Genomic DNA, 25947 nt, shown 5'->3' on the forward strand with positions numbered 1-25947 from the left:
AGTTTCTCTGGAGACGAGGGAGTAAACTGGGATGACAGGGGAGGGTGGCTGCTTGCAATTGTCACCAGGGAGTGCATACAGTTATTAGTAAGTAATTAGTAATTAGAACTTGCTCCTGGGAATGGATGGCTGATCTGGAGCTGGCAAGGTTTTCGGAGGCAAGAAACTAAGAGCCTGTCTAGGTATTGCAAGAATCATCGCATGGACTTTAATGTCACCGTGCATAAAAGCTAACAGAGAACTGATCCAACGATACGACTGGCAACTATTCCTATTAGGCAGCTGCAATCCACTCCAACTCCCGAACTTCCCATCCCGAGCACTTATCACAGTTTGTAAACCTGGAGGGATTCTGAGCCATCAGGGCTTAGAGGGTGTTTTACTCCGCACTGCGCACCTGGGCCAGCACACAGACAGATCATCGGTCAAAAGGCAGAGCGAATGCAGGAGCACTACCCCCGCTGCGCTGCAAAGAGCCCTGCACGCACGAAATCAAGGACCAGGCCAGCTAACGCTGCAAGGGAGCTCCAGCTGCTCTCACCGGGGTGAGAAGGCAAGCCCCACGAGGGCAGGGACGCATCTCTGCTGCACTCCCGCGAGGTCTCCGGCGCCTACACCACCGCCTGGTCAACTTCTGTGGGGTGAACCCCAAAAGCCCACTTACTCCGGGACCCCGGCGGGAGCCACCGCCGCCGCACCTGCACGCGACACCGTCTGCTCGGCAGCAGGGCCTCAGTGCGGCGGCGCGTCGCATCCGCACGCCGCGCCGGCGCAGAAGCCAATTGAGCCCTCCGCGCCCCCGTAGCCCGCTGGGCGCTGCGCGGCCCCGCCTCCCGCACGCTCGCTCGGTCGCGAGCGTCAGCTGTCGCTCTGTGGAGATGGCCGCGCAAAAGATAAACGAGGGGCTGGAGCATCTGGCCAAGGCCGAGAAATAGTGAGTGAGAGACTCCAGAGCGGCGCCGGGGCCGGTCGGGCCTTAGTCGGGGCTGAGAGGCGAGTGGAGCGGTGCTGCGGCCCCCGGAGAGCCCCTGCGCGGGGTCCCTGCAGCTGGGGAGTGCGGGTCGTCCGCCCTCCTCGTCGGGCGTCGGGTCGGGGAGAGGCCTCCAGCGTTGCCTCCTTGCCCTGGCCCGGCTGCTTTTCCTTGAAAAGGTCGCCTTGACCCCGGCACCCTAGACGCGATGAGTAGTTGCGTTGGGGGCGGACCTCGGCATCGCGGGAGGCTGAAGCAGCACCCCCGGCCTCGACCCACTAGGTCACTAGGTGCCAGTGGCCCCTCCGGCCCCGTGTGTGACAACCGAGGAATGCCCCTGGGGGGACAGGCTCGCCCAGCGCCTGGGGGGAGGACTGCAGATTCACCCTGAAGCTCCGCGGCGAGCCCTTGGTATTGCCCACCTCGCTGCACCGGGAGCTTGTCATTTCCTACCTGGCCTCCTTCATCCTTTCGTGTGTTCCGCCGGCTTCTGGTAGGCGCCCAGGAAATACTTGTCAAACTGAACCGATTCTCCTTAGTTATTCCTTTGAACCAACCTGTTTCTCCCCACCCTTCGGGGAATTTAGGCGCGCATCGCTCCCGCGGGTTTGGGGTTGGCAGTTAGGGATGATGAAAGTCTGCCCTGGGCTCTCTGCTGGCCCCTTCCCGTAGACCCTGACATCTTCGCGCGGGTTCCCGAGTAGGTGTTCTCAGCAGGTGAGGGCCCTCGGTGCAGCGGGTTCCCGAGTAGGTGTTCTCAGCAGGTGAGGTGCCGGGGCCCTCGGTGCAGCGGGTTCCCGAGTAGGTGTTCTCAGCAGGTGAGGTGCCGGGGCCCTCGGTGCAGCGGGTTCCCGAGTAGGTGTTCTCAGCAGGTGAGGTGCCGGGGCCCTCGGTGCAGCGGGTTCCCGAGTAGGTGTTCTCAGCAGGTGAGGTGCCGGGGCCCTCGGTGCAGCGGGTTTCCGAGTAGGTGTTCTCAGCAGGTGAGGTGCCGGGGCCCTCGGTGCAGCGGGTTTCCGAGTAGGTGTTCTCAGCAGGTGAGGTGCCCGGGCCTCGGTGCAGCGGGTTTCCGAGTAGGTGTTCTCAGCAGATGAGGTGCTGGGGCCCTCGGTGCAGCGGGTTTCCGAGTAGGTGTTCTCAGCAGGTGAGGTGCCCGGGCCTCGGTGCAGCGGGTTTCCGAGTAGGTGTTCTCAGCAGATGAGGTGCTGGGGCCCTCGGTGCAGCGGGTTCCCGAGTAGGTGTTCTCAGCAGGTGTCGGGCCCTCGGTGCAGCGGGTTCCCGAGTAGGTGTTCTCAGCAGGTGAGGGGCCTCGGTGCAGCGGGTTCCCGAGTAGGTGTTCTCAGCAGGTGAGGTGTCGGGCCCTCGGTGCAGCGGGTTCCCGAGTAGGTGTTCTCAGCAGGTGAGGTGCCGGGGCCCTCGGTGCAGCGGGTTTCCGAGTAGGTGTTTTCAGCAGGTGAGGTGCCGGGGCCCTCGGTGCAGCGGGTTTCCGAGTAGGTGTTCTCAGCAGGTGAGGTGCCCGGGCCTCGGTGCAGCGGGTTTCCGAGTAGGTGTTCTCAGCAGATGAGGTGCTGGGGCCCTCGGTGCAGCGGGTTTCCGAGTAGGTGTTCTCAGCAGGTGAGGTGCCCGGGCCTCGGTGCAGCGGGTTTCCGAGTAGGTGTTCTCAGCAGATGAGGTGCTGGGGCCCTCGGTGCAGCGGGTTCCCGAGTAGGTGTTCTCAGCAGGTGTCGGGCCCTCGGTGCAGCGGGTTCCCGAGTAGGTGTTCTCAGCAGGTGAGGGGCCTCGGTGCAGCGGGTTCCCGAGTAGGTGTTCTCAGCAGGTGAGGTGTCGGGCCCTCGGTGCAGCGGGTTCCCGAGTAGGTGTTCTCAGCAGGTGAGGTGCCGGGGCCCTCGGTGCAGCGGGTTTCCGAGTAGGTGTTTTCAGCAGGTGAGGTGCCGGGGCCCTCGGTGCAGCGGGTTTCCGAGTAGGTGTTCTCAGCAGGTGAGGTGCCGGGGCCCTCGGTGCAGCGGGTTCCCGAGTAGGTGTTCTCAGCAGGTGAGGGGCCTCGGTGCAGCGGGTTCCCGAGTAGGTGTTCTCAGCAGGTGAGGGGCCTCGGTGCAGCGGGTTCCCGAGTAGGTGTTCTCAGCAGGTGAGGTGCCGGGGCCTCGGTGCAGCGGGTTCCCGAGTAGGTGTTCTCAGCAGGTGAGGGGCCTCGGTGCAGCGGGTTCCCGAGTAGGTGTTTTCAGCAGGTGAGGTGCCGGGGCCTCGGTGCAGCGGGTTCCCGAGTAGGTGTTCTCAGCAGGTGAGGTGTCGGGCCTCGGTGCAGCGGGTTCCCGAGTAGGTGTTCTCAGCAGGTGAGGTGTCGGGCCTCGGTGCAGCGGGTTCCCGAGTAGGTGTTCTCAGCAGGTGAGGTGTCGGGCCTCGGTGCAGCGGGTTCCCGAGTAGGTGTTCTCAGCAGGTGAGGTGCCGGGGCCCTCGGTGCAGCGGGTTTCCGAGTAGGTGTTCTCAGCAGGTGAGGTGCCGGGGCCCTCGGTGCAGCGGGTTCCCGAGTAGGTGTTCTCAGCAGGTGAGGTGCCGGGGCCTCGGTGCAGCGGGTTCCCGAGTAGGTGTTCTCAGCAGGTGAGGTGTCGGGCCCTCGGTGCAGCGGGTTCCCGAGTAGGTGTTTTCAGCAGGTGAGGTGCCGGGGCCTCGGTGCAGCGGGTTCCCGAGTAGGTGTTCTCAGCAGGTGAGGGGCCTCGGTGCAGCGGGTTCCCGAGTAGGTGTTCTCAGCAGGTGAGGTGCCGGGGCCTCGGTGCAGCGGGTTCCCGAGTAGGTGTTCTCAGCAGGTGAGGTGTCGGGCCCTCGGTGCAGCGGGTTCCCGAGTAGGTGTTCTCAGCAGGTGAGGTGTCGGGCCCTCGGTGCAGCGGGTTCCCGAGTAGGTGTTCTCAGCAGGTGAGGTGCCGGGGCCTCGGTGCAGCGGGTTCCCGAGTAGGTGTTCTCAGCAGGTGAGGTGTCGGGCCCTCGGTGCAGCGGGTTCCCGAGTAGGTGTTCTCAGCAGGTGAGGTGTCGGGCCCTCGGTGCAGCGGGTTCCCGAGTAGGTGTTCTCAGCAGGTGAGGTGCCGGGGCTCTCGGTGCAGACGCTGCCCGGCACCACCGCATTTCCTAGTGGAAGCAAGTGCAAAAGTACAGTTAGAGGAGTGTGTTAGGGATCATAGCAAGATGTGTTAAATGTGCTTTGGTAACACGGAAGGAGGAGTTTATTCTGCCCGGGGAAATTTAGGAAAGGTTTCACAGAGGTGACTTCCGAGCTGGTCCGAAAAACCCGTAAGTGTTTTAGATGGAGGGACATCCTGTGAGGATACTCTATACACAGGTTGCAGTGTGCTCTCAACCTAAATATTGGGATCTAAAATATTATGTTAATATACAAAATGTCATGAGAGCTTTGGGATGGGGTAGAGGGTTAGAATTTCGTTTTGTATATTTCCTTTGTAGACATATACTGCGATTTAAGGATTCTATTTGTCTGGGCGATTAAATTCTTGATAAGCCTTACAAATTGCTTACAAATTTGGATTTTGTAATATTAGATTTAATTAGCAAAAAATGTTACTTAAAAGTTAGGGCGCCTGGGCAGTTCACAGAGCTGTCACAAAATGAAAGGTGCAATTTCGAGGGCTCTCACGGAGTCCCCATCTCTGAATTAGTTCCTCCCGTGATGCCTTTGACACTAACAGGGTTGTATGTAATCAGACTTTGATTAATTGAATTGAAGTTTATAATTTAAGATATGTTTGTTCAGCAGTTTTTAGGCATACCCAAGTTAGAGAGTCATTAAGGTAGATTAAATCTTAAGCCTGAAATTTGTATTAAAATAAGGAAAGAAATAGGGCAGGTAAGATAAGGACTCTGAATGGGTTGTCCTTTGACTATCTAAGAAGCTTTGGTGTCTCTTGGTTATCAGAACACCTCTTTCTGTCTTTCCTTCCTTTTCACTAGTTTTCAGCCACTTTTGCTGCATCTGTTGTTCCTCTGAATGTTTGTACTACTTAGTTTTTCTGTCTTCTTGGTAACCCAGCCTGTGCCCATGGTAGAACGCTAACTCCCCAACTTCGATCTCTCCTCTGAGCTCCTCTTGTGAATTCACCTGCCTGCTCTATGCCCTGCTTTAGAGGGTCTCCGTCTTTAATGCGCATCAGGGCTTGTTAAAGAGTGCTGGGTCCTCGCCCAGAGCTTCTGCTTCAGCAGGTAGGGAGTGGGGCCCAACATTTCCCAGGTGGTACTGCTGGGAAATGATGCTGATGCTGGAGCCACATGTTGAGAGAGTCACTGTTCTACTTGGATATTGCACATATATTTCAAGAGGAGGAAAGCCATTTCTGTGACAGGGAGCAGGAAAGTGGTGAAGTTGTACTTAATTATAAATAATTCTCAGTGGATGTGGGCTAGATGGGGAGTGTGTGCCTGATGGCTGCTGCTGCATCTTCTTTTTTTCTTTTTTAAATAAAATACAAGGCCATTTCAAGCATGATTCTGACTTATAAATGTAGTTGGCAGCTTATAGTAAGTGTGTCTTTCTTTAATTTTAGCCTGAAAACTGGTTTTTTAAAATGGAAGCCAGATTATGACAGTGCTGCTTCTGAATATGGAAAAGCAGGTATGTCTGACCAAATCCCTGTCACTTCAGTGTATAATCTTAAAATTGTAAGTCTAGTAATTTAACTTCATCTCAGCATAATACCTATTCTTAATGCTTCCTATGAGGTTGTAATAGTAAAAACAAAAAAATTGCATGAACCCTTGCATTGTTTCCACTTGTTTTCAGGTGTATGGAGGGCTGAGCTGGGGGTCCTGTTATGTCTTTCTTGACAGCAGATGTAGGGTAGGGGCAGTGGTGTACACATGTGGGCTTTTAATGTTTCATGTGTGTGTATGTCTATCAGTGTCTTAGTGTTTCTTGAACTCCAGTCAGTTGCATACTACTTCAATGAGTTTTGCCAAATTCTATTATTCTTCCTATTGTTGAATAAACATTTTTCTTTAAGTCCACTTTTTTTGTTAGCTTAGGCTCATCTTTGGCAGTATTGTCTGCAAAATCAAGCTTGTTTGCATGTTATTTTTATGAGCCTCACTGAGATACATTGATAAATGTTCATGAAATATTAAACTATATAAATATTTTAATAAATTTAATTGTATATAAGATATAAACAGTCTATAGAGAGGGAATTTACTAAAAAATTGGCATCTTAAATTATGGAATGATAGTTTTTAGCATATCTGCATCATTTTGACTGTAAAACATAACACAATTTTGGAGTACCATGAGCACATTTTACAGTTCTATTTCACCTGTAAGCTTGATCACATTTGTTAGCTTAGCATAGAAATATCTAGGCAGAGTGCTTTGGGTCAAATTTTAGTTTTAATACACCACCAAAGGAAAGAAAAATCAGGTACTTTGAAACTAATCGGTGTAATATAGAGTTTATTTTCTAGGTAATAAATTACAACAAACAAATCTTTTTAACATATATATTGAAACCTTGAGTAAATTCTCTATTGTATTCTGAAGATTGTTTTTATCTTGTACTTAAAGGGGAAATTCTTAAAAATTCAAGTTTTATATGGCTTTTATGGATACCTTGTAAAGACGCTTTTGTAACTGGAGAGCACAATGTTTTACAGTTCTTCTTGATGAGGAAAATATAACACCTTTTTTTTTGCTTCGGAGACCATGAACTGCTTTCAAAAATCAAATATTACAGATCTGATTTTCCCATTAAAGCATCCTTTGTTTATTTTCTTTAAGGGATTATGCAACATACATTTAATTAGTACGGTTTTTAAAAAACAAAATGAAAAAATCCAAGGATGAAAATTGAGTATTTTGTTTCTTTTCATTTTATTAAAAGGAATTTTATGGTTGTGTTTTTAAAAAAATGTTTTCTTAAAGCAGTGTGATTTCTACTGCCCACTTATTTGTAAGCAACCATAGGTAAGTTTCCCAAAAATTTTCAGCTCATATTTTAGGTCAGTCATAATTGATTTGCTCTGATGATGATGCTTGTGTATAACAACTAGCAGTATACTTTAGCTTTGAACAGTGAGGTGGCTTTTTTTACAGATACCTAAACGTTGTAAACGCTTGTTTCTTTTGTCTTTTTTTTTTTTAATGCATCATTAAATTTTTAGACGTTTGTTTAAAGATTGTTACAACAAGAAGGGTTCATTAAAAAATATTTAATGTGTTTATTGGTTTTCAGTTTCTAAGTTATTCAAGAGATAGAATCAACTGTAACTAATTCAAAACACTTTTTATTATTAAATGTATAATAAATGTATTTTTATTATTAAATGTAAAGTAAGCTATTGTCTGTTGTGGCCCAAAGAACCTACCTGTTATTTTGCAAGTATTGGTTTAGCTGATGCTTTCTTAGTTTCTTAAATCGTAGATATCAGTGTTAGACTTCTTGATTTTGAGTGGAGGTTGCACTGATATGTTGCCAAAAGTAAATAACTTCAAAAAAAAAGGGGATTTTTGGAAATACTTCTAAATTATTCTTAGTCAGGAATTATAATATTGCTTCACTAATTATAATAGAGATACCACACTACTGCAAAATGTTAATAATAGGGAAAACTGTGTGTAAAGGGGTTATAGGAACTGTACTTTCTGCATGATTTTTCTGTAAACCTATTTCTACTAATTTTAAGAAGTAAAACAGTTTCTTTAGGAGAAAGTAGTGTTTTATAGTATATGTGAAACCACCTAAGTATTTGACTGAAATAAGTCTATTTTCTAAAACTCTTCACACTTGATGCATGTTTCAGTAATGATTCATTTGAAGTGTTTTTAATGCTTGAAGTAGAAAGTCTCCTTTTTTGTTGTTTTATTTCAGCTGTTGCTTTTAAAAATGCCAAACAGTTCGAGCAAGCAAAAGATGCCTGCCTGAGAGAAGCTGTTGCACATGAGAATAACAGAGCGTATCTTTTTCAGCTTTAGAAAAAAATTAAATAATTAGATGATTTTGATAGAAACTGTTTTCTCTTGTTATAAAGTTGCTGCATGTGAAATAGAGTGCTTTTAAATTAGAACATGATTAGGAAAGTTTTGCATTTTTAAACTCTGAAGTAGCATTTAGAGTGATATTTGGTTATAAACTCCACATGGGTTTGCAGAGCTCCTTTGCGAGAACAGAGCGACTCTCTTATATCCTTGTTTCTGAGTTTGCTTGATGACAATTTTATTTGGGATAAAGTGAGGTTAATCTATAGGCAAGTGCTGAAGGATGAAGAAACAGCAGAGATAATTGGAGATGTGTAAACTGGTATAGAAATTTTTTTTTTAATGTAGTCTTTCTTAGGTATTTAAAATAAGATTTATGAGTAATTTAAAACAATTTTCCTGAGATATTTTAAAATCTATTGACTAAAATAAAATTTATTTTTATCTCAGTTGTAAATTATAACAAGGTTATAATTATATGACCTTACATTTTAATTAAACTCTTCAGATTAATGCATAATGGAAAAATCTATGAGGTGTTTTATCAATTTTTTTGGTTAATCATATAGTTTTAGGAGACATTAACAGGCATTAAATTATTTTTTCTCTACCTGTTTGTAGAATTTGTCTTTTGGAACCAACAACTAGGACTGTGATTTAGTTAATGTTTTTAAAATATTAATGCCTAGAAATTTTTTCCTTAATTTTGACTCTATTACATCTATTCAGCCTTTTTCATGCTGCCAAGTAAGTAAATATTCTCCATATTTTCATGTATTTGTGGATGATATATTTTAAATATTGCTGCTTTTCCATATTCAGTAAATTTTTCCTAGATTGTAAATTCATAATTATTTTATATTGATATAAATAGAATAGTCATTTCCATTTCCAGTTTTCACCTGAATAATAGAAACTACCTCACTCCTAACTAAAATATATAGTGTTTAAATTCAGTAAATATTTTTAAGACCATTTTTCTCAGTAGCCTACCATAAAACAAGTAAGTTAGAATCTTTTTATATTTCTTTCTTAATAGTGCCTGTGAAAATGGAGCCGCCAGCTTTTTCCTGCTTTTGTAGAGATTTGTTTTAAAATCTGGCTTGAGGTTTCAAATAGAAGGCCATTTAGATTTTCAGAGCCTTATTTAATTTTGTGTTTGCAAAATGAACTCTCTTCCAACACAAATGTCTGATGTTCCTAAGGAGTTATTGACCACAAAAATAAAAAGAAGAAACAATTTTGTCATATGGTAATACAGACTTTCTGAAAGGCCAATTTTAACTGAGATAACTTTCCTTACCAATAGAAGACAGTTTCTCCCCCCCCTTACTTAAATGTAATCTCATCAGGGAAATTATATTCTCTTCACAGAGCTTATGAACAAGCTGGCATGATGTTGAAGGTCAGTAATTGTGCTGTTTCACAACTTTTTAGTAGGTAAAATGAATTAACTGTTAGACAGTAAAGTAAAATTTATGTTGTGGTTGAAAAGTCTTGCTAAAAGGCAAGAGAAACTGAGTTAAGATTTTTTGTCCTAATCAGTACCCATAGAATACTCTCTGTCTTAAGATTGGGAGATTTTAAAGTGAAATTTAAGAGAATTTATTGGAGAGAAATGGGAAACAACAGCTTCTTGGTACTGTAACCAAGTCAGATGTGTATTGCTAAAAAAAAAAAAAAAAAGCAGCTTCCTACTTTTGAGGACCCATGGACGTCTTAATTTAGTAAAAACTTTAAAGTGTTTACTTTTTACCATCCATGGTTTGTAGAAAGAAGAGAATTTTGAAAGAATTTGAGAATTTGAAAGAAAGAATACTGAATTTGTTTTACAAATACCCATTGGCAGTGAAAAGAACCATAAATCTTCCCACGTTAACTTTGAGTTTTGAATGGAGTATTTTGGCTAACGTGCTAGTGCCACTTTTAATGTTTCTGGTTCTAAAAAGTAGGTTGAGAAATAGTACCCTATTGTGCTGAGGACAAACATAGTACTGTACAACACTGACTAGAAAAGTATGCCAAGGAACAATTGAAGTAGAAAACCTTCCTTTGCATTTGTACATTTGTTCTTAAATATTGTAAAAGCTATTTGACTTATTTATTATAAAACTTTGTTTTTAAGAACTTATACTTTAGTAAAGCTTTTGTTTGTTTTTATTTTTAATTTTTATGACTTTTTGTTAATGTACTAATTTTTTAAGTGAATGCATACTCATTGTAGAGCATTTAGAAAGTTCTAGAAAGATTAAAGGTTACTATTATTATTTACATGTTTTCCCCCTCCTAGCCTTTCTTCTATGCATATACATTTTCTTATACCTAACAGAGATTATATTCTATACACAGTATTGTATCTTGCTGTTTACACTTAACTTTGTCATTCAAATTTTTGTAATACCATTTTGAAAAATACTTCCATAATGTGTCTCAAGAGCTTTAAATGTTTTCATCGTCTTTGACACAGGAATTCCAGTTCTGTGAATCTTATCCTAAAGAAATAGCAAATATTTATGCATAAGGATGTTTATTTTTTATCATTGTTTATAAGAAAAATGGCAAATCTCTAAATGCTTAGTAATAAGAAAATGTTTAAGTAAATGATGATGCTTCCTTAATGATAAACTTTTAAATAGCCATTGAAATCAAGCTTTTCTGACTGAAACGTGCAACTGAATTGATACTTGGTGACCCAAGTCAGGTTATCAGCAGCAACTTGAATTTCTTTGTAGCGAACGAATCTGAGATCTGCCTTGGACTTCTCTTAGGTTCTCTTAGGTTACCTCTGTACTAGGAAGCTCCCTTGTGCCTGTTGCCCTGTGTACCTGGTGCCAGTGGGATCAGAGTGTACTGTCTCTGTGCAGCTGCCAGAGCACGGTCAGCCTTACAACGAAGCCAGTGGGTTTATGCTCTGACAGCTGCACGAAGACTTAGTCTTCACTGGAAGTTACTATTATTCAGGCATCGTTTCTGTTTCTTAAAATGTTTAATTTGAGGGTTTGAAAGACACTATTTTGAATGAAGGGGAAATGAACTCAGTGGATTGGGAAAAGACGAAGGAAAATGGTTTCCTGGTCTTGTACTGAAATCAGACACCTTTGGACTACCCTGGGCCACACTGGGAATCATGCTGCTTAAGTCACATGAATTCTGTGGGCTAGAATTTCTGCTAATCTGACTCCCAGACCTTCACATTCGTCCTCTAGAAAGGCTCAGGAGTGACACTTTGCAGATGGAGGCGGACAGGGACCTGTATGTAGGGAAGCCGTAAATCAGCCTCTGGTTCTGTCATTTTCCCACTCTTGTGAGTTCAAATCCTGTTCGTTCTAGAGGAAAAATGAGGTCATCAAGGCCCACATCCCACTGAAAATAGGCACTTTTAAACTTTTTGCTTTGTGATTCTGCCGTTTTAGGAGAATACAGTGAGTAGTGTAACTTGTAAAAAGGTAGCCAACCACTTCTTTATGGAGAGATATCAGTGAGTGGGGTTATGCCTCTGCTGTTTATAATCATGTTTGATTTGGTGCAAAAGGGGAAGGTATAGTTATTTTTAAATATACGACTTATAGGGCACTCATTTCATACTGCTCTCTAAGGGAGTTACTACTGTCTGTGTCTCATCTAGAGTAAAACTCTTGAAGGATAGTACCCTGGGTTGTATTTCTTTGTACCCCCAAATGCTTTGTATGTTGTAAATGCTCAGTATTCATTGATTGAATTAATGGATGGGTGAATTTGGGAGAAATAATTTTACTAAAGCCGAAAGTAACCCTCAGGACTGAAGTGGGCAAAACGGACTTTGTTAAATTTACATCCCTTTCCTTCTCAGATATCTTCCAACATAAGATCTTACCTCTGATTCTTTCATCACCTTTTCATTTTGATAATAAAAAAAATTTTTTTTCACTGAGGTTTGGGAAAATAATCATTTGAGTAAATGACAGTATCTTTATTTCATATAGTATCTTTCAGTCTGTTTTATTTTTAGTCTCCCTAGTTATATAATAAAAAGTTATGTTTTGAAATTGATGAGATGAAACCTGCAGTTTTGCAGTGTATATCATAATGAAATTGTCACTTAGTGAGGACCAAATAGGAAGGTTTGAAAACAATATTGGAGCCTGCTTTAAGATGGATGAAGTCATCCCTGAGTAGGCAACACCTGTAAACTTTCTACTTACCTTTTAAATTACTTTTTAAGTATGTTTAAGTTTTTTGTTTTGTTTTTAGTTTTTTGTTTGGAAATGTTAAAATATTAGGACTGCAAGATGCTGGAACCTGAGATTTAATAGTAAGGTACAGGATTTATTCTGTTGATGATACTCAGCATAGAAGAGGGTTGCAAAGCAGGCTAGGGAATAACTGAAATCAGTGAGGCCTGCCCAGGGCGGAATGCAGCCAGGTCCAGAGGGCATGCTTCACCTGGGGGCAGCAGTTGCTCAGCCCCAGCCCTTTGCTGCCATATGGGAGTGCAGCCCTGCTCTTTCTGTAGCTTTTAGCATTTTCTATTTTAAGAAAGCCATAAACCACAATTTTGGGGCAAGTAACTGATTTAAAAACACTATGACTCAAGCAGGATGCATTTGGAAAAGGGACACAGTCCTTGGGCTACTATTGCACAACCTCTGGCCTAGGCCTGGCATATAATAAGGACTCAGTCAATGTTTAAAGGATTTTAAATGCATAGAAACAGTGAAGAGCAAGATTTTTGGTTTCTCTGATTTGTAGTTTTCCTGAAAACTCTGAAGAAATTACAGAGAAATTAATTGATATATTTTTTTTGCTTTGGTGAAATTAAGCTTGATTAGGAGAGTTAACCATGTGAAGGCATCTGATTTTAAACATATTGCTATATCATATTTCTTAGTCATTTACATTCCTGAATTAGGGATAAAATAATTGGCTGTCAGATTGTTTACTCTGTATTTTTTAAGTTTATGCATTTTTTGATCCACGCTGTACAACCTTTGCCAAAAGGAGATGCAGAAACTATCAGAGGCCGTTCAGTTGATTGAGAAAGCAAGCATGATGTATCTAGAAAATGGCACTCCTGACACAGCAGCCATGGCATTGGAACGAGCTGGAAAGTAAGTATGCACAGTGGCTGCTGTTAGAAGCACAAGGCTCTGTGTAGAGGTCATTGTCTTTTTGTTTTAATAAAAACCTTTGAAAAACACGTTTTCTAATTCTCAAATAAGTCAAATTTTCTTGTCTAATTTAGGCTTATAGAAAATGTAGATCCAGAAAAGGCTGTACAGTTGTATCAACAGACAGCTAATGTGTTTGAGGTAAGTTTAAATTTTATTTTCTTTCTTTAAGTACTCAGAATTTTGTGAAATTTATAATACTTAGGAAAACAGAGAAATGTAGTGGCTTCTTTTCAAAACTTTTTCATGCTCACCACTGAATTCTGTTCCTTTTTCTGTTTGAGAATAATGAAATGAACTAGCAGCTTTATTGTTTGTCCCCCTTTATTGAGTCTATTGGTTTTTAATACAATTATTGAGGAAAAAAAGAGATTTCTACTTAAAGCAGCCAACACTCCCTTTTATTTGATTCCCTTAGAATGAGGAACGCTTACGACAAGCAGTTGAATTACTAGGAAAAGCCTCAAGACTGCTAGTACGAGGACGTAGGTAAGTCTTCTAAAACTATGTTCATATGCATCCATTACGTTTTGAATCCGCACCAAATAATTAGGGGTATAGTTTTTAATCTTTTTGGTAAAGGCCATAGACATGCTAGCCTCCCCCATAGAAGAATGTTCACCTGCTATTTTTCTGTGGTGTAGCATCTGAATTTACTTTGCATTGTGCTTTCTTTCTTTTTTAATTAATTTTTATTAGTAAAATTGATCAATATAAAACATGAACATTCTTAACATATGAACATTCCATACTTGGTGTGACATTGTGCTTTTTTTAGTGAAGACTATACCAGCAGCATGAGAGAGCAATTTTCTTGAGCTGTCATCTGGTTAGATTAAATTGTCTCTTTTGAGGAAAATATGTATTTAGGCATTAGTGGCAAGACACACTAAATACTCATCCATGAAAACTGAATAGTTTTTAATAGCCAAATGATGTCATTAAATGGAGTGTTTGCTTTTTTTTTTTTAATCCTTTAAATGAGTGACTTAAGGCACCAATAGCTGGACCTGGAAAGCTGGAATCCTATTGGATTTTCCTGTTTTTTTTTTTAAGCTTAATACCTGTCATTAATAAAATTCTGTTTGCCAGGATCTCATTTAATAATCATTTAAGGACACTTAGTTTTAGGAGGCTGCATGTCTGAAGATTGAAGTCTTAATTAAAATTTATTCATAACTCTCTCGTGACAGAAAAGACCCAAGCTATATTTTATCAAGAAATCAAAGAACAAATTTTATCACAGAACAAATGACTGAAGAAGAATCTGTCAGTCCCTTTCTGAGGCTGAATTTAAATTTTTTCTTCATAAACTGTAGGCTCTAAAATATGATTTGGACAGGTTTAGAATAGCATTATAATAAATTAGTCTATAAATTAATCTAGTGTTTTTATCTGTTAAATATTCTTATTTAGATATACTGCTTTATTTATAGGACCTTCCTTCACTGATTTTTTGTTGTTGTACTAAATGGAATAGCAGCTTTATTAAATTAGGATTTCTGTATTAAAACATGAGGCAAAACTTCATTTATAAATTACCCTTTATTCATCTTAATATCAGAGTCTCCCAGAAATCAAAAGGACTTAAATGCTAACTCTGGCAGTTCCCAACTCCTAAATGGTAATCTAAGTCTCTGACGGTGTTTTCTGTGGAAAGCTGTGCATAGTGATGGCTCCTAGGCAGTAGCAAAGTAGCTGAACTGGAAAGTATTGGCCTGGGTTCCGGCCCTGTGAGCAGGTCCTGCAGTATAGAAACACAATGGGTTAAAATGCGTTGCAGCAGAGACAACAGGTGAGCTTTTACATACTTTTACCTCTTTTTCTCATCCATTCCCACTTCCCAGTGGTCCTCCACTCCCACCCCAAGTTCCTAGGTGGTAATTTCATACTTTGCACAAAATAACATAGAGTATGGCAAGTGATTTTTTATTATATTTGCTTAATAAAGCATATTTTTACATTAATGTAAGACTGGGTGATTTAATCCTGACTCAACAATAATTTAGTTTATATACTAGTATAGGAAAATTAAACAAACTATTTGATATATTTATATTAGTATCATGCTTTTCTTTTATTTCTAGAGATCCATAATTCAGAAGTGATTCAGAATTTCAGTTAGGTGGCATCTGGAATAACCTTAAAGTTAGTGCTATACAATGCCCTATTTACTCTTAGAAAAGGTCTTTTGACAAGTTGATCATGGCTTAAAGCTAAGATTTGAATCCCTGTATTTTCTAGAGAAGATTTGAGGATCTGAGCAGATTGGACATGCTGTGAGGTTCACTCTCAGTAAACCCGAATCCTGAGCACTTTCCCAGAGTTTTGTGATGATTCCCAACAAAAAGGAGAAGGCTATTTTCCTTTTCAGTTATCTTTCTCCTCACTGCCTGCTGCTTAAAAGACTCACTTTACAATGGAAAAAAACATCTTCCCCAGGAATCAGTTCAGAGGTCACTAGATTCCAAATGCAGAGTGGTTTGGGACAGCCAGGGGGGTGGGGGTGGGGGGGGTGGTTGTTGGAGGGGTGGGTGTACTAGTTGAAGACATTCATTAGTTCTGTGTTGGGTACGTGTGTACCGTCCATTGTGATGCCATTAATAACCGGTTTATCAGTGATGATAATAAGCTTAGTTGGGAATATGATGAAAGGCTGAAAAGTTTTGTAGATAGTTGAAAATAGTTGAGATTAGTTGGGGCCAGAAGAAGAATTGAGCTGTTGTGAAGAAGTTGTTTGAAAGCTTGGGGGATGAACGAGGTCTTATAACAATTTCCTTTCGCATGCACATAATTTTTATGGAGTTTGCATTTTGTTTTATTTTATTTGGGTCTTGTTCTTTTTTTGAACACAGCAAAACCAGGTACATTTTATTTTGTTAGGAGTATTTAAATAATGGAAAAGTCAAAGTCATCTGTGTTTCATTATAACTAATAATTTCCTGGATACTTTTGAAAATAGACAGCTTGTTTTGCCAGTTTTATGACTTTTAGCAAAGCTGATTAACTGTTTTAATCAGAAGCCCATATAAATAAATGCACAATATTTCTCTTGAATGGCTGTTTTGCTAGGTAGGTATTAGTACATGGAAATGCTATTTTATGTCAAAGAAATGAACAAGTCACATGTGTAGAGTGTAGCTTTTACTGTTAAGTATATTAAAAGTTTAAAATATTAGGCAGGCCATGGTGGCTTAGCAGGCAGAGTTCTCACTTGCCATGCCGGAGACCTGGGTTCGCTTCCCAGTGCCTGCCCATGCAAAAAAAAAAGAGCTTAAAATATTGTGATTCCTATTAGAATGATATAATCTGGCCATTATGTTCTGATTTGTTTTATAAGGCTTTGTTGTTAGCTACTGATCACAATTACACATGATACAGATGCATGTCACTTTCTATTTCTGTGTAACACATTACCACGAGGCTAGCCACCTAAAGCAGTACCTATTTGTTAGCTTGCAGATCAGCAGGCTGGGTTCTCGGCTCAGCATCTCACCAGGCTGAAATTAAGGTGTCAAAGAGCCGGATCTAATCTCAGGCTTGGGGTCCTCTTCCAAGCTCTCTGGTTGTTGGCAGAATTCATTTCCTGATCTTTATGACCGAGTTCCCATTTTCTTATGGGCTGTCTCAGGGACCACCCTCAGCGCCTGTAGGTCACCAGCACTTCCTTACCTTATAGTCCTCATCAGCAGTTTGCTGCATAGTGGTTTGCCTCTTTCAGGGCCAGCAGGAGTACATCTCTAACTTCCAAGCTGTACGACATCAGGAAGGCCCAGGTGCTTGTAAGCGTGTACCTGATTAGGTTGGGCCCATCCAGATAATCTCCCTTTTAATTAACTCATAGTCAACTGATTGGTAATCTAATGGCAGGAGTGATATCCTGTCATATTCAGAGGTTTTGCCCACACTCAAAGGCAGGTTATATAGCAAGTATGTGTACAGGGAATGAGAATCTTGGGGACCATCTTAGACTTCTACTACACCAACTTACAAACTAACTTTGTTCCACAAATTTACTGAATTGATTCTGAAAATTCAGAATGCATTTCCCTAATGAGTGCTATTTTTTGAGGCACTAGTTTGTCAGAGCCACCCACAAAAATCTGTTTATCTCAGAATTTAAAAAGCAATATTGGGGTGCAAGGGTAGTTCAGTGGTAGAATTCTTCCCTGCCATGTGGGAGATCCAGGTTCAATTCCTAGCCCATGCACTATCCCCCCCCCCAAAAAAAAAACAAACAAGCAAACAAAAATTCAACAAATGGTAAATGGTGCTGCAATAATGGGATACTCACATGAAAAAGGAATGAAATGTGACCCTGCCATACAGCATACCAAAAAAAAGCAATATTACCATAACCAAGCCACTTACCCTATATAAATGCAAATATTTTTTAAAGATAATTGTTCACATGTAGAAAAATAGAACAAATAATTTAATATTTTTAATTTTTTCATTTGGGTTATAGCAACATCTCTTTCTACTCTGTGCCCCTAACAGTGCAGACAGACTATTTTGCCCGTTTCAACTGTTGGGATGTTGAACTTCCAGTGGCCAAGCCCCTGGTGATTGCTTCCGTGGTCCCTGACTGTTCATTGGGATGGGAGAAATGGGTGAAGACTGCGTCATGCAGCCAGGAGTTAAGAGCTAGGAAGGAGGTCCTGGAATTAGGAGGGTAATAGAACTTAAGGAGATGAGAACTTGATTAGGCTATGGTGGAATTAGGGCAGGGGGAGGTGAGAAAGGGGAAAGGGCTTAGGGAAAACTTTTGGTGTTTTGTTTCTTCTCTTTCCTCTTTATTCTGCCATCTGGGTAGAATGGAAGAAAGGGAAAATGTGTGAGAGTGGAGTTTTTCTTTAAAGGAATGATGAAGATTGAAGGTAGCAGGAAAGACTTTTTTCCTAGCCCTCTAACTTATCATTCCTCCATGCTACCTTTTAGACTCCACAGATTTAGAATCAAGGCAACAGTGGAATATGTAACAACGAGGGCAGAAGTCAGGGAAAATAATTCTTCAGTAGGGAGAGAGTGCTCTTGGCTATCCAGAAATGGCGTTGCAATTGGAATAATTAAATGAAGGATTGTTTCTAGTACAAAGCAATTTGTTGAATTTGATAGACACTGATTAATGGATGATCCTAACCAAATGTAGAATTCCCCATTTGAAGTAACCCATCCCTAAAGTCTTTTGCTTTGTCAGCTTGATGCCTGAAAGGGAAAAGGCCAGTCAGGTAAGCAGAGCTAATGGCAGCATCATTTACAGAGCAATTGCTAAAATGCTTGATGTCTTTTTTATCTGGAATTTGTAATATGAAATACATTACAAGGTGAGCACTGACATAAGTCATTTAGATTTGTCCTGCTTTATATTTCTTTGTTTTGTTTCTAGGTTTGATGAGGCGGCACTCTCTATTCAGAAAGAAAAAAATATTTATAAGGAAATTGAGAATTATCCAACTTGTTATAAGGTATTCTTTGAACATGCTCATTTTTGGCTTTACATTAGATACTTTTTCATATTGGTGTAACTAGGTACCTAAGAGAATTCTATGGATATCTTTATGTTTTTGTGAAATAATTCTTTATGGGCCTCTGTTTCTGGCCGAGATAGAGTAAGTCCACTGCAGCATATTCCTCCTATTGATTTATGGCTAAAACTTATGGACAAAATTAAAAAAGTAACTGCCTGAGAACTCTTCGAAGTAAGTAAAAAGCAGGTGAACTGTGGAAGGGGGTAAATACTTGGAGAAACAACCAATAAGGGGGTGAGTTTCTCAGGCTTCTTACTTTTTCTCTTGTAGCATTGTCCTAAGATCAGCTCCTAGTCATGGTACAGAGCAGCAGAGGCTCCAGCAGCTAGAATCCTATTTTTCTAACCAAAGGAACTGGGAAAAGAAGCCCTGTTTTTTCTCCTCTCTTTTTTCTCTTCTGGTTTTGCTCCAAGTATGGTTCCTAATTGGGGTGGTACAGCTACAACAGGGGCACAGACTGCCCAAACTCCAAAAGAAATGTCTCTTTGGCCCTAGGAACTGGGATGCTGAGCTGAAAGATCAAGGGGAAAATCCCAGAAAGAGAGAGCCAGAAAAGGGGACTCCCTAAGTTTATCTGTGGGCCCACGTAGGTTTTAGGGGTTCATTTCCTAGCTGTGCATGTGTGAGACAGACACAAATTAGGAGTGCAGAATTTTGAGAACTGAAATAAGATTTAAGCTACTTATCCCCACGGTGCTCAATGCACAGGAGAGACCCAAAACTGGGCAGCAAAGGCTTTGAACTATGATTGGAAAAAATTGCCCACTCAAGTGAGGCAGAACATGCAGGCTGACCTTCATTGCCTGCTAAAACAAAAGCACTATTCTGATTACAGTCAAGTCCATACAGTATAGCATTCATAGCTGGTCAGGATACAGCCCAAATTATTTGATGTGCAAAGAATTGGGAAAATATGACTGATTTTCACGGGAAAAAAAATGAGATGACAACCCCAAGATGTTGGGATTACCAGATAAAGTCAAAGCAGTTGTTATAACTGCTCCAGGAGATAGAAGTAAGCATTGTTGAAATAAGCAGAAAGATAGAAACTTTAAAAATGAACTAAAGGAAATTTCTAATGCAACTGAAAAATACAATATCTGAAAATACTGGAGGACTTAATCTAGTAATAATAGATGACAGAAGAAAGACTTATTGAACTTAAAAATCGGTCACTTGAAGTTACCCAATTTGAAGAATAGAGATGAAAATGATTGAAAAAATACTTTGTGAGACTCTTTTTGCTAATAAGATTGTATCAGCCATATCCTTATCTTACTACTGCTTTTGTTGTTGACTTATGAATGGTATCATTATTTTTGTTATCTAAAGTTTTCATTATTACATCTTTTTCCTAGTGTCTCTTTAAGAATTCTAAAGTGTAATTGTAGAGTTATGCGTCCACCTTTTTGTTCCCTCATCAAGATTAAACTTACGTAGAGATTTAAAAGATATGCTGTTTAAAATGTGGTGGTTGCTGAAAGAGTGATCCTCAGAGTAGAGTCTCAGTACCAATTAGAAGCTTGTTAAAAATAGAATCGCAGGCCTGCTAAGTCAGTCTTCCTTTTAACAAGGTCCCCAGGGGGGTTGTAAGCACATTACAGTTTGGGAAGTACTTTTCTAGTGTATTTTTCCTTGGGTGTCCTGTGGAAGTTACTACAGAATTTATAAATCTCTCTGTATACCAACCAAGACTCTGAAAGTTAGATTCTAGATGTTTTTAATACTGCCAGGAAATTGACTTAGTTATTTAGATATAAATTTCAACCATAACCCTTTTTTGTTCTAGAAAACAATTGCTCAAGTCTTAGTCCATCTACACAGAAATGACTACGTGGCTGCAGAAAGATGTGTCAGGGAGAGCTATAGGTAAGGTGTTGGGTGGGTTTACCTTGATTAATAGTTTTAACGCTTCTGTTTCTTAAACTAAGATTGCTGATTAGATGAATGTTCCTGGTTGTGAAACTTTTTGTTAATAAATCTTCATAATGATAGATAGGAGCACTCGACTAATTTTCAGCTTTTACACCAGGTTTTTACAAGTTCTGTTTCCTATGTTTTTTTCTTGAGGATTTCCATGGGTGTGAATGACTTTATTTTGTTATATTTGCCTTCCAAGAAAAAAGAATGGAAAAAAATAAAAAAAAAGAAAAGTTTTCAAAATGTGTTGCAGGAAGATCAGAATGAGTTTTTTGTTTGAGATGTTTTAAAAGAACAGCCTCAATCCTGACACTATTGACATTTTGGGCTGGACAATTCTTTGTTGAGGGGACTTGCCTGGGCATTGCAGGATGCTTGGCAGCATCCCTGCCTCTACCTATTAATGCTAATAACGTACTAATAGCACCCCCTCCCTTTTAACAATCAGAGGTATCTCCTAAGGGGCTAAAACATCCTGGGTTGAGAAGCAGTCTTTAGGAGAAAGGTGAAGAAGTGTGAATTGTGTTTGCTGTAGCATACCAGGATTCAACGGAAGTGAAGACTGTGCTGCACTAGAACAACTTCTTGAAGGCTATGACCAGCAAGACCAAGATCAGGTGTCGGAGGTTTGCAACTCTCCCCTGTTCAAGTATATGGACAATGACGTAAGTTGGCTGCTTGGGTTAGTTTTCTTAGTTCCTTTTGAGAGGAAGAGGCTTCTAGTGAAGTTATTTTTCTTCATGGACTTGTGAGATTTTCTGCATCTCTTTTTTATCTCAACCTACTACTCTAAAAGGAACTTACCACTTCCATTGAATTTCACCATAGGTTTTGGTTATTTGGATGTTGACCATATGAGTTCATAATCATTTACTTATCCATCTGACTGTGTTTTCCATATGCATGTTTTTAAGTTTTGCTCCATTTCTTAGCCTTTGCCTCCATCTGTTCTGTATCAGTTTGTCAGATTCTCAACTAACCAGTTGTTTAGTTTAAGTTTCTTTTAGACCTACTATCTGAAAGATGCTCCATCATGTAGTAGCCTTAATTGATGAGTAGGCTTATTGGAATCCCATTTTGTGACAACTAGCCATGTGCTGCTGGCTGTTAATTAAATATGTCCAAGCTTCAGTTAATCATCTGTAAAAATGGAGCTTGTACCTGTCTTGCAGGACCATTTTTTGAAAAACAGATACATCAGTGTGTAAGAAACAGCTTCACAGGAAACCTTATACAGAGCGTGAAACTTGCATATGCGTTTCCATTCTTTCTTATTTTACTTTTTGGTAGAATTCTCAGCATCTGTTGATTAGATATTTTGACTGTAGAGTCTCATGGTATCAGATCAGTTTAAGATCTTCAATTTTTTTATAATGATATATGCAGAGAAATCAAGTTTTTCTGGATAAATTATTACTTTCATTTACCCAATAGACCTCTGTTTCATAGGTACTATGAGTGTGCCTTAACATGTCCAGACAATCTCAGGTTCCCATTGTTTATAACTGATATTTTCACTGGCTGGGTACCTGCCACATGTCATGGTCATGAGGCATCTGACAACAGGGCAATGTTAGTTTGGGTTTTTTTTTTAAATCTAAATGGTGGTATTTGTTTTCATGGTGGGAGGGCACTAGGACCTGTATTTTTATAGCTAGTAGCTGTATTAAGGCATCTCATATAGGGATTGTAAGACTTTGTTTTATCATTGACAGTATGCTAAACTGGGCCTAAGCTTGGTGGTTCCAGGAGGGGGAGTCAAGAAGAAATCACCAGCAACCCCACAGGCCAAACCTGATGGCGTCCCCACCACAGCTGCTGATGAAGAGGAAGATGAGTACTCAGGAGGGCTGTGTTAGTGTTCTGCTTTGCAAAGGGAAAAAGAAGGAAAGGGAAAGGAAACCTTTGACCTGCCACTTCATGGACTCAGACCTCGTTTGAGGGTATTCCATAATTCCCTGCAGTCACGATTTTGAATGCTGACAGACGGTCATTTTTAGTTACCATTTTCCCAAATCACTCATCTGTATCCACTACCCATGAAGTCCTTTGTTCCTTCCACGTAATGCTTTTCTAAGACAACAGGTGGAATTGAAAACAGAAAATATACTGTCATGGTTTAATACAGTTGATCTTAAAGTTTGTGAGTCAAATTTTAGACAAATTATATTCTAAATAAATGGGGCAATAGGCATAAATAGTCTTCTGTCTTGGAATCTTACTGTTAGGGAGTTTCTTTTTTTTTTATTTAATAATTGCTGATAAAGGTCAAGTACACTGTAAAAAGTTAGCATTTAAAATTTTTTTGTTTTGTTTTGAAAAAAAAAAATGTATTCCCCATTTAAATTATTAAATCTTTTCAGGGATTAGATTGGGACAGGAAGATATTTTGAGCCTTACAAAGTTATTTTAGCCCAATAAAAGAGGCATTTAATGTCTGTCTATGAGTATGCAATTTTTGAAGGTAGCTTATGAAACTCATCCTGTAAATGTTTTCACTTCTCTCTGAAGTGTATTTTTCTTGTCTAAAAAAAACATTGACTCTCTCCAAACCCACTTAGTTCTTAACTAAATGGAGCTAATGAAGACCTCTTTTATATATCTTAAGTGGTACTATTTCCATCAGTCCCATATATATTCATACATTTCTTTCCTCCAAAGTAATTTCTTACTCATTTAGAGCTATGACTACTTGACTGTAACTTGACATGGGAAATTGCTGGATACTACAAAAATTTAGGTGAAAGGGAAGAATTGTTTTTAGGAAAACATATATTTAAAACATTTGCTACCAATATTTTAACCATTCAATTATTCCCTAAAATGTTATTTTTGAAGTATTTCTTTCCCACTCTCTGTGGCTTAGACCCATCTCATCTGTTTAGCGGAAAGAGCCTTCAAACACAAGTCATGTGCATTCTAAAGCAGATTTTGCTCAAAGCAGTCTCTTCTTCATTCATGCCCTGTCTCTAGTTCCTTTATTGGAGTGGATGGCTTGTGCTTAGTTTTGCTAGACTTCCCGATAACGCTAAGGTAGATTATCATTAATAGTTTTAGTCACAACTGATTCTTTGACAGAGCTTAGTCAGAATAACACCCTCATTTGTCAGGTGTGCCTGGGTAGGTGATGCTACTATCTTTATTGAAGATCAGATACAAAACACGAATAAATTTAATGTTTTAATTCCTTAAGTTATCTGCAGATTTCTGAAAGAAGCAGCTCATTTTTGATAATTGTATTGGGATTAACTTTGAGCAGACCAAATAAAGCCATATTTAGGCATGCTTATAAAGACTCCTTAATGTCTCAAAGACCCCTTCATTGTTGCCTGTGCCCTTCAGGGCCCATCGGAAACCCTTGCTCATTTGAACTAGCTGATCATCTGTTTAAACAGATTTTGCCAGTCCTCTAAAAATGCTTTAGACTCCATTTGTAGACCTTATTACCTGTTACCATGTCAGAAAAATATTTTTTTGGTTTTACTCTTCTTATATATTGAAAACTTAAAAAAACAAACAAACTAGGAACGATTCAATGCATTCTATAGCAGAAGAACAGCTGAGCCTTTGACAACACACATGGCTTGATGCAAGTACAGCCTCCCTCACACACACCTTGTCTAACGCAGAACTAACATGCTGGCTTCTTAAACTGTGTGGCTCATTCTTGGATGTCTGGATTATCCTATATGGTGGCTCTAGAGCATTAGTTCCTCATTTCTTGTATTTTATCTTTTCCCTTACATTTATCTTTTACCCTGAGATTATGGTCAACAGTGGATAGCTTGGTGTTCACAATGGGGAAACTGTTCTTTGGAATTCTAGTGTCATCACTTCAAACGATGGAAATCTGCATGAATATGCTCTAAATCTAATATTCAGTGTTCTGTTATATTATAAGAAGTCAGTTTACAAAATATAATATATTGAATTTATTTGTACATATGCAGAGTATGGTATTTGTATATGGTATCTGTGCTTTGTTCCTATTTTTCCAGCTCTATGATGAGTATATCATAGAGTGTATTATTATGTGTATTATTATGAACATGCAGATTATTGCTTCTCTAGGAAGATAATTATGACAATAAAAATCTAAAACAATATAAACATTACTTTTCTCCCGTTTTGCTTTGCTTGTTAACTTCCTTTTTTCTAAGGACACAATCTGTTAATTCTTTATATGATTCCAGACACAAGAATAGTCTGTCATCTTCAGTTTTATATTCTGCTCTTTGGGAGTCTGGTGTGGGAGTTATTTTAAGATACCAGTCATCTATCAAGATGTTAAGCATCTAGTTCTAATACCATGCTGTCTGCTCACTGGTGAGCTGGAAAACTTCAGTCCATCTTCCAAGAAAACAATTCTTTCATTGAGTTAAGTGAGGTTAAGGAGTAAGGCTAAAAAACTATGGGTGAGCCACGGTGGCTCAGCAGGCAAAGGTCTCGCCTGCATGCTGGAGACCCGGGTTCGATTTCCGGTGCCTGCTCATGCAAAAAAAAAAAAAAAAGCTAATGTGAAGTGACATCCTTTTACATATAATTTGCATTTTAGTTAATTTGCTTATACTTAATTAGGTTTTGATTGCTTATTATTTAATATGTCCCTTTCTTTCATAGAATGGAAATCAGTAATGAAATTTGATACTTGAACTTAGTGGTAGCTAGATTAAGGCAGAGAAAGAAATGATTCTCAGACACAGTACAATTCCGTAGATCTTTTTTTTATTTTCTCTGCTTTGTGTTCACTATGGTATATGTAGCAAGTAAGATGAGACAGGAAGGATGACCAAAATTCATCTCTGCCTACATACACCCCCCCATTATTTTCATAGGCTTAATAAAAGGCTAATTTTTTACCTCAGTTTGATGAGTTATACTTACAGATGTTAAAAATGTCTTAAAAGAATAAAGGATCGAGGGAAACATCAATTTTGAGAAAGAGAAGGAGTATTTATTTCTATACCTACCCGGGGTAAGTCATTTAGCCAATCAAGGGGAACAAACTTACCATCATGGGAGGGTGTTTTTGGTTTGCTAAATCTGCTAGAATGCGATATACCAGAACTGGATTGGCTTTATTAAGTTAGAAGTTAGAATTCTAAGGCTGTGAAAATCATCAAATTTAGGCACCAACGGAAGGATACCTTCTTGGAGGAAAGGTAGCTGGCATCCGTTCCTCTGTCACGTGGGAAGGCACAGGCAACATCTAATGTCCTTCTCTCCCACCTTCTGGTTTCAAATGGCTCTCTCGGCTCCTGTGGGGACCTTCTTTCTTCTCCCTGGAGTTTATCTTCTCTAAACTTTTCTGTGCTCTTTTAAAAGACTCCACCAAGCAGTTTAAGATCCATCTTGAATGGGCAGGGTCACATCTCCATGGAAACAACCTAATCAAAAGGTGCCACTCAACAACAGGTC

General features: G+C 40.3%; 1 protein-coding gene across 1 annotated transcript; it reads left to right on the top strand.

The window, feature by feature from the left end:
* The first annotated feature begins 820 nt into the window (after positions 1 to 820).
* Positions 821 to 24628, top strand: NAPG (NSF attachment protein gamma). Its single transcript, XM_077135990.1, has 12 exons — positions 821 to 934; positions 5512 to 5579; positions 7825 to 7909; positions 8661 to 8678; positions 9306 to 9336; positions 12909 to 13018; positions 13153 to 13219; positions 13497 to 13567; positions 18468 to 18546; positions 20399 to 20478; positions 21065 to 21194; positions 22245 to 24628. The coding sequence occupies exons 1-12, from the start codon at positions 879 to 881 to the stop codon at positions 22386 to 22388; spliced, it is 939 nt and encodes a 312-aa protein (XP_076992105.1). The 5' UTR covers positions 821 to 878; the 3' UTR covers positions 22389 to 24628.
* Positions 24629 to 25947: the final 1319 nt, after the last annotated feature.

Source organism: Tamandua tetradactyla, chromosome 18 (assembly GCF_023851605.1).
Source record: "Tamandua tetradactyla isolate mTamTet1 chromosome 18, mTamTet1.pri, whole genome shotgun sequence".
In the NCBI taxonomy this organism is placed as follows: Eukaryota; Metazoa; Chordata; class Mammalia; order Pilosa; family Myrmecophagidae; genus Tamandua; species Tamandua tetradactyla.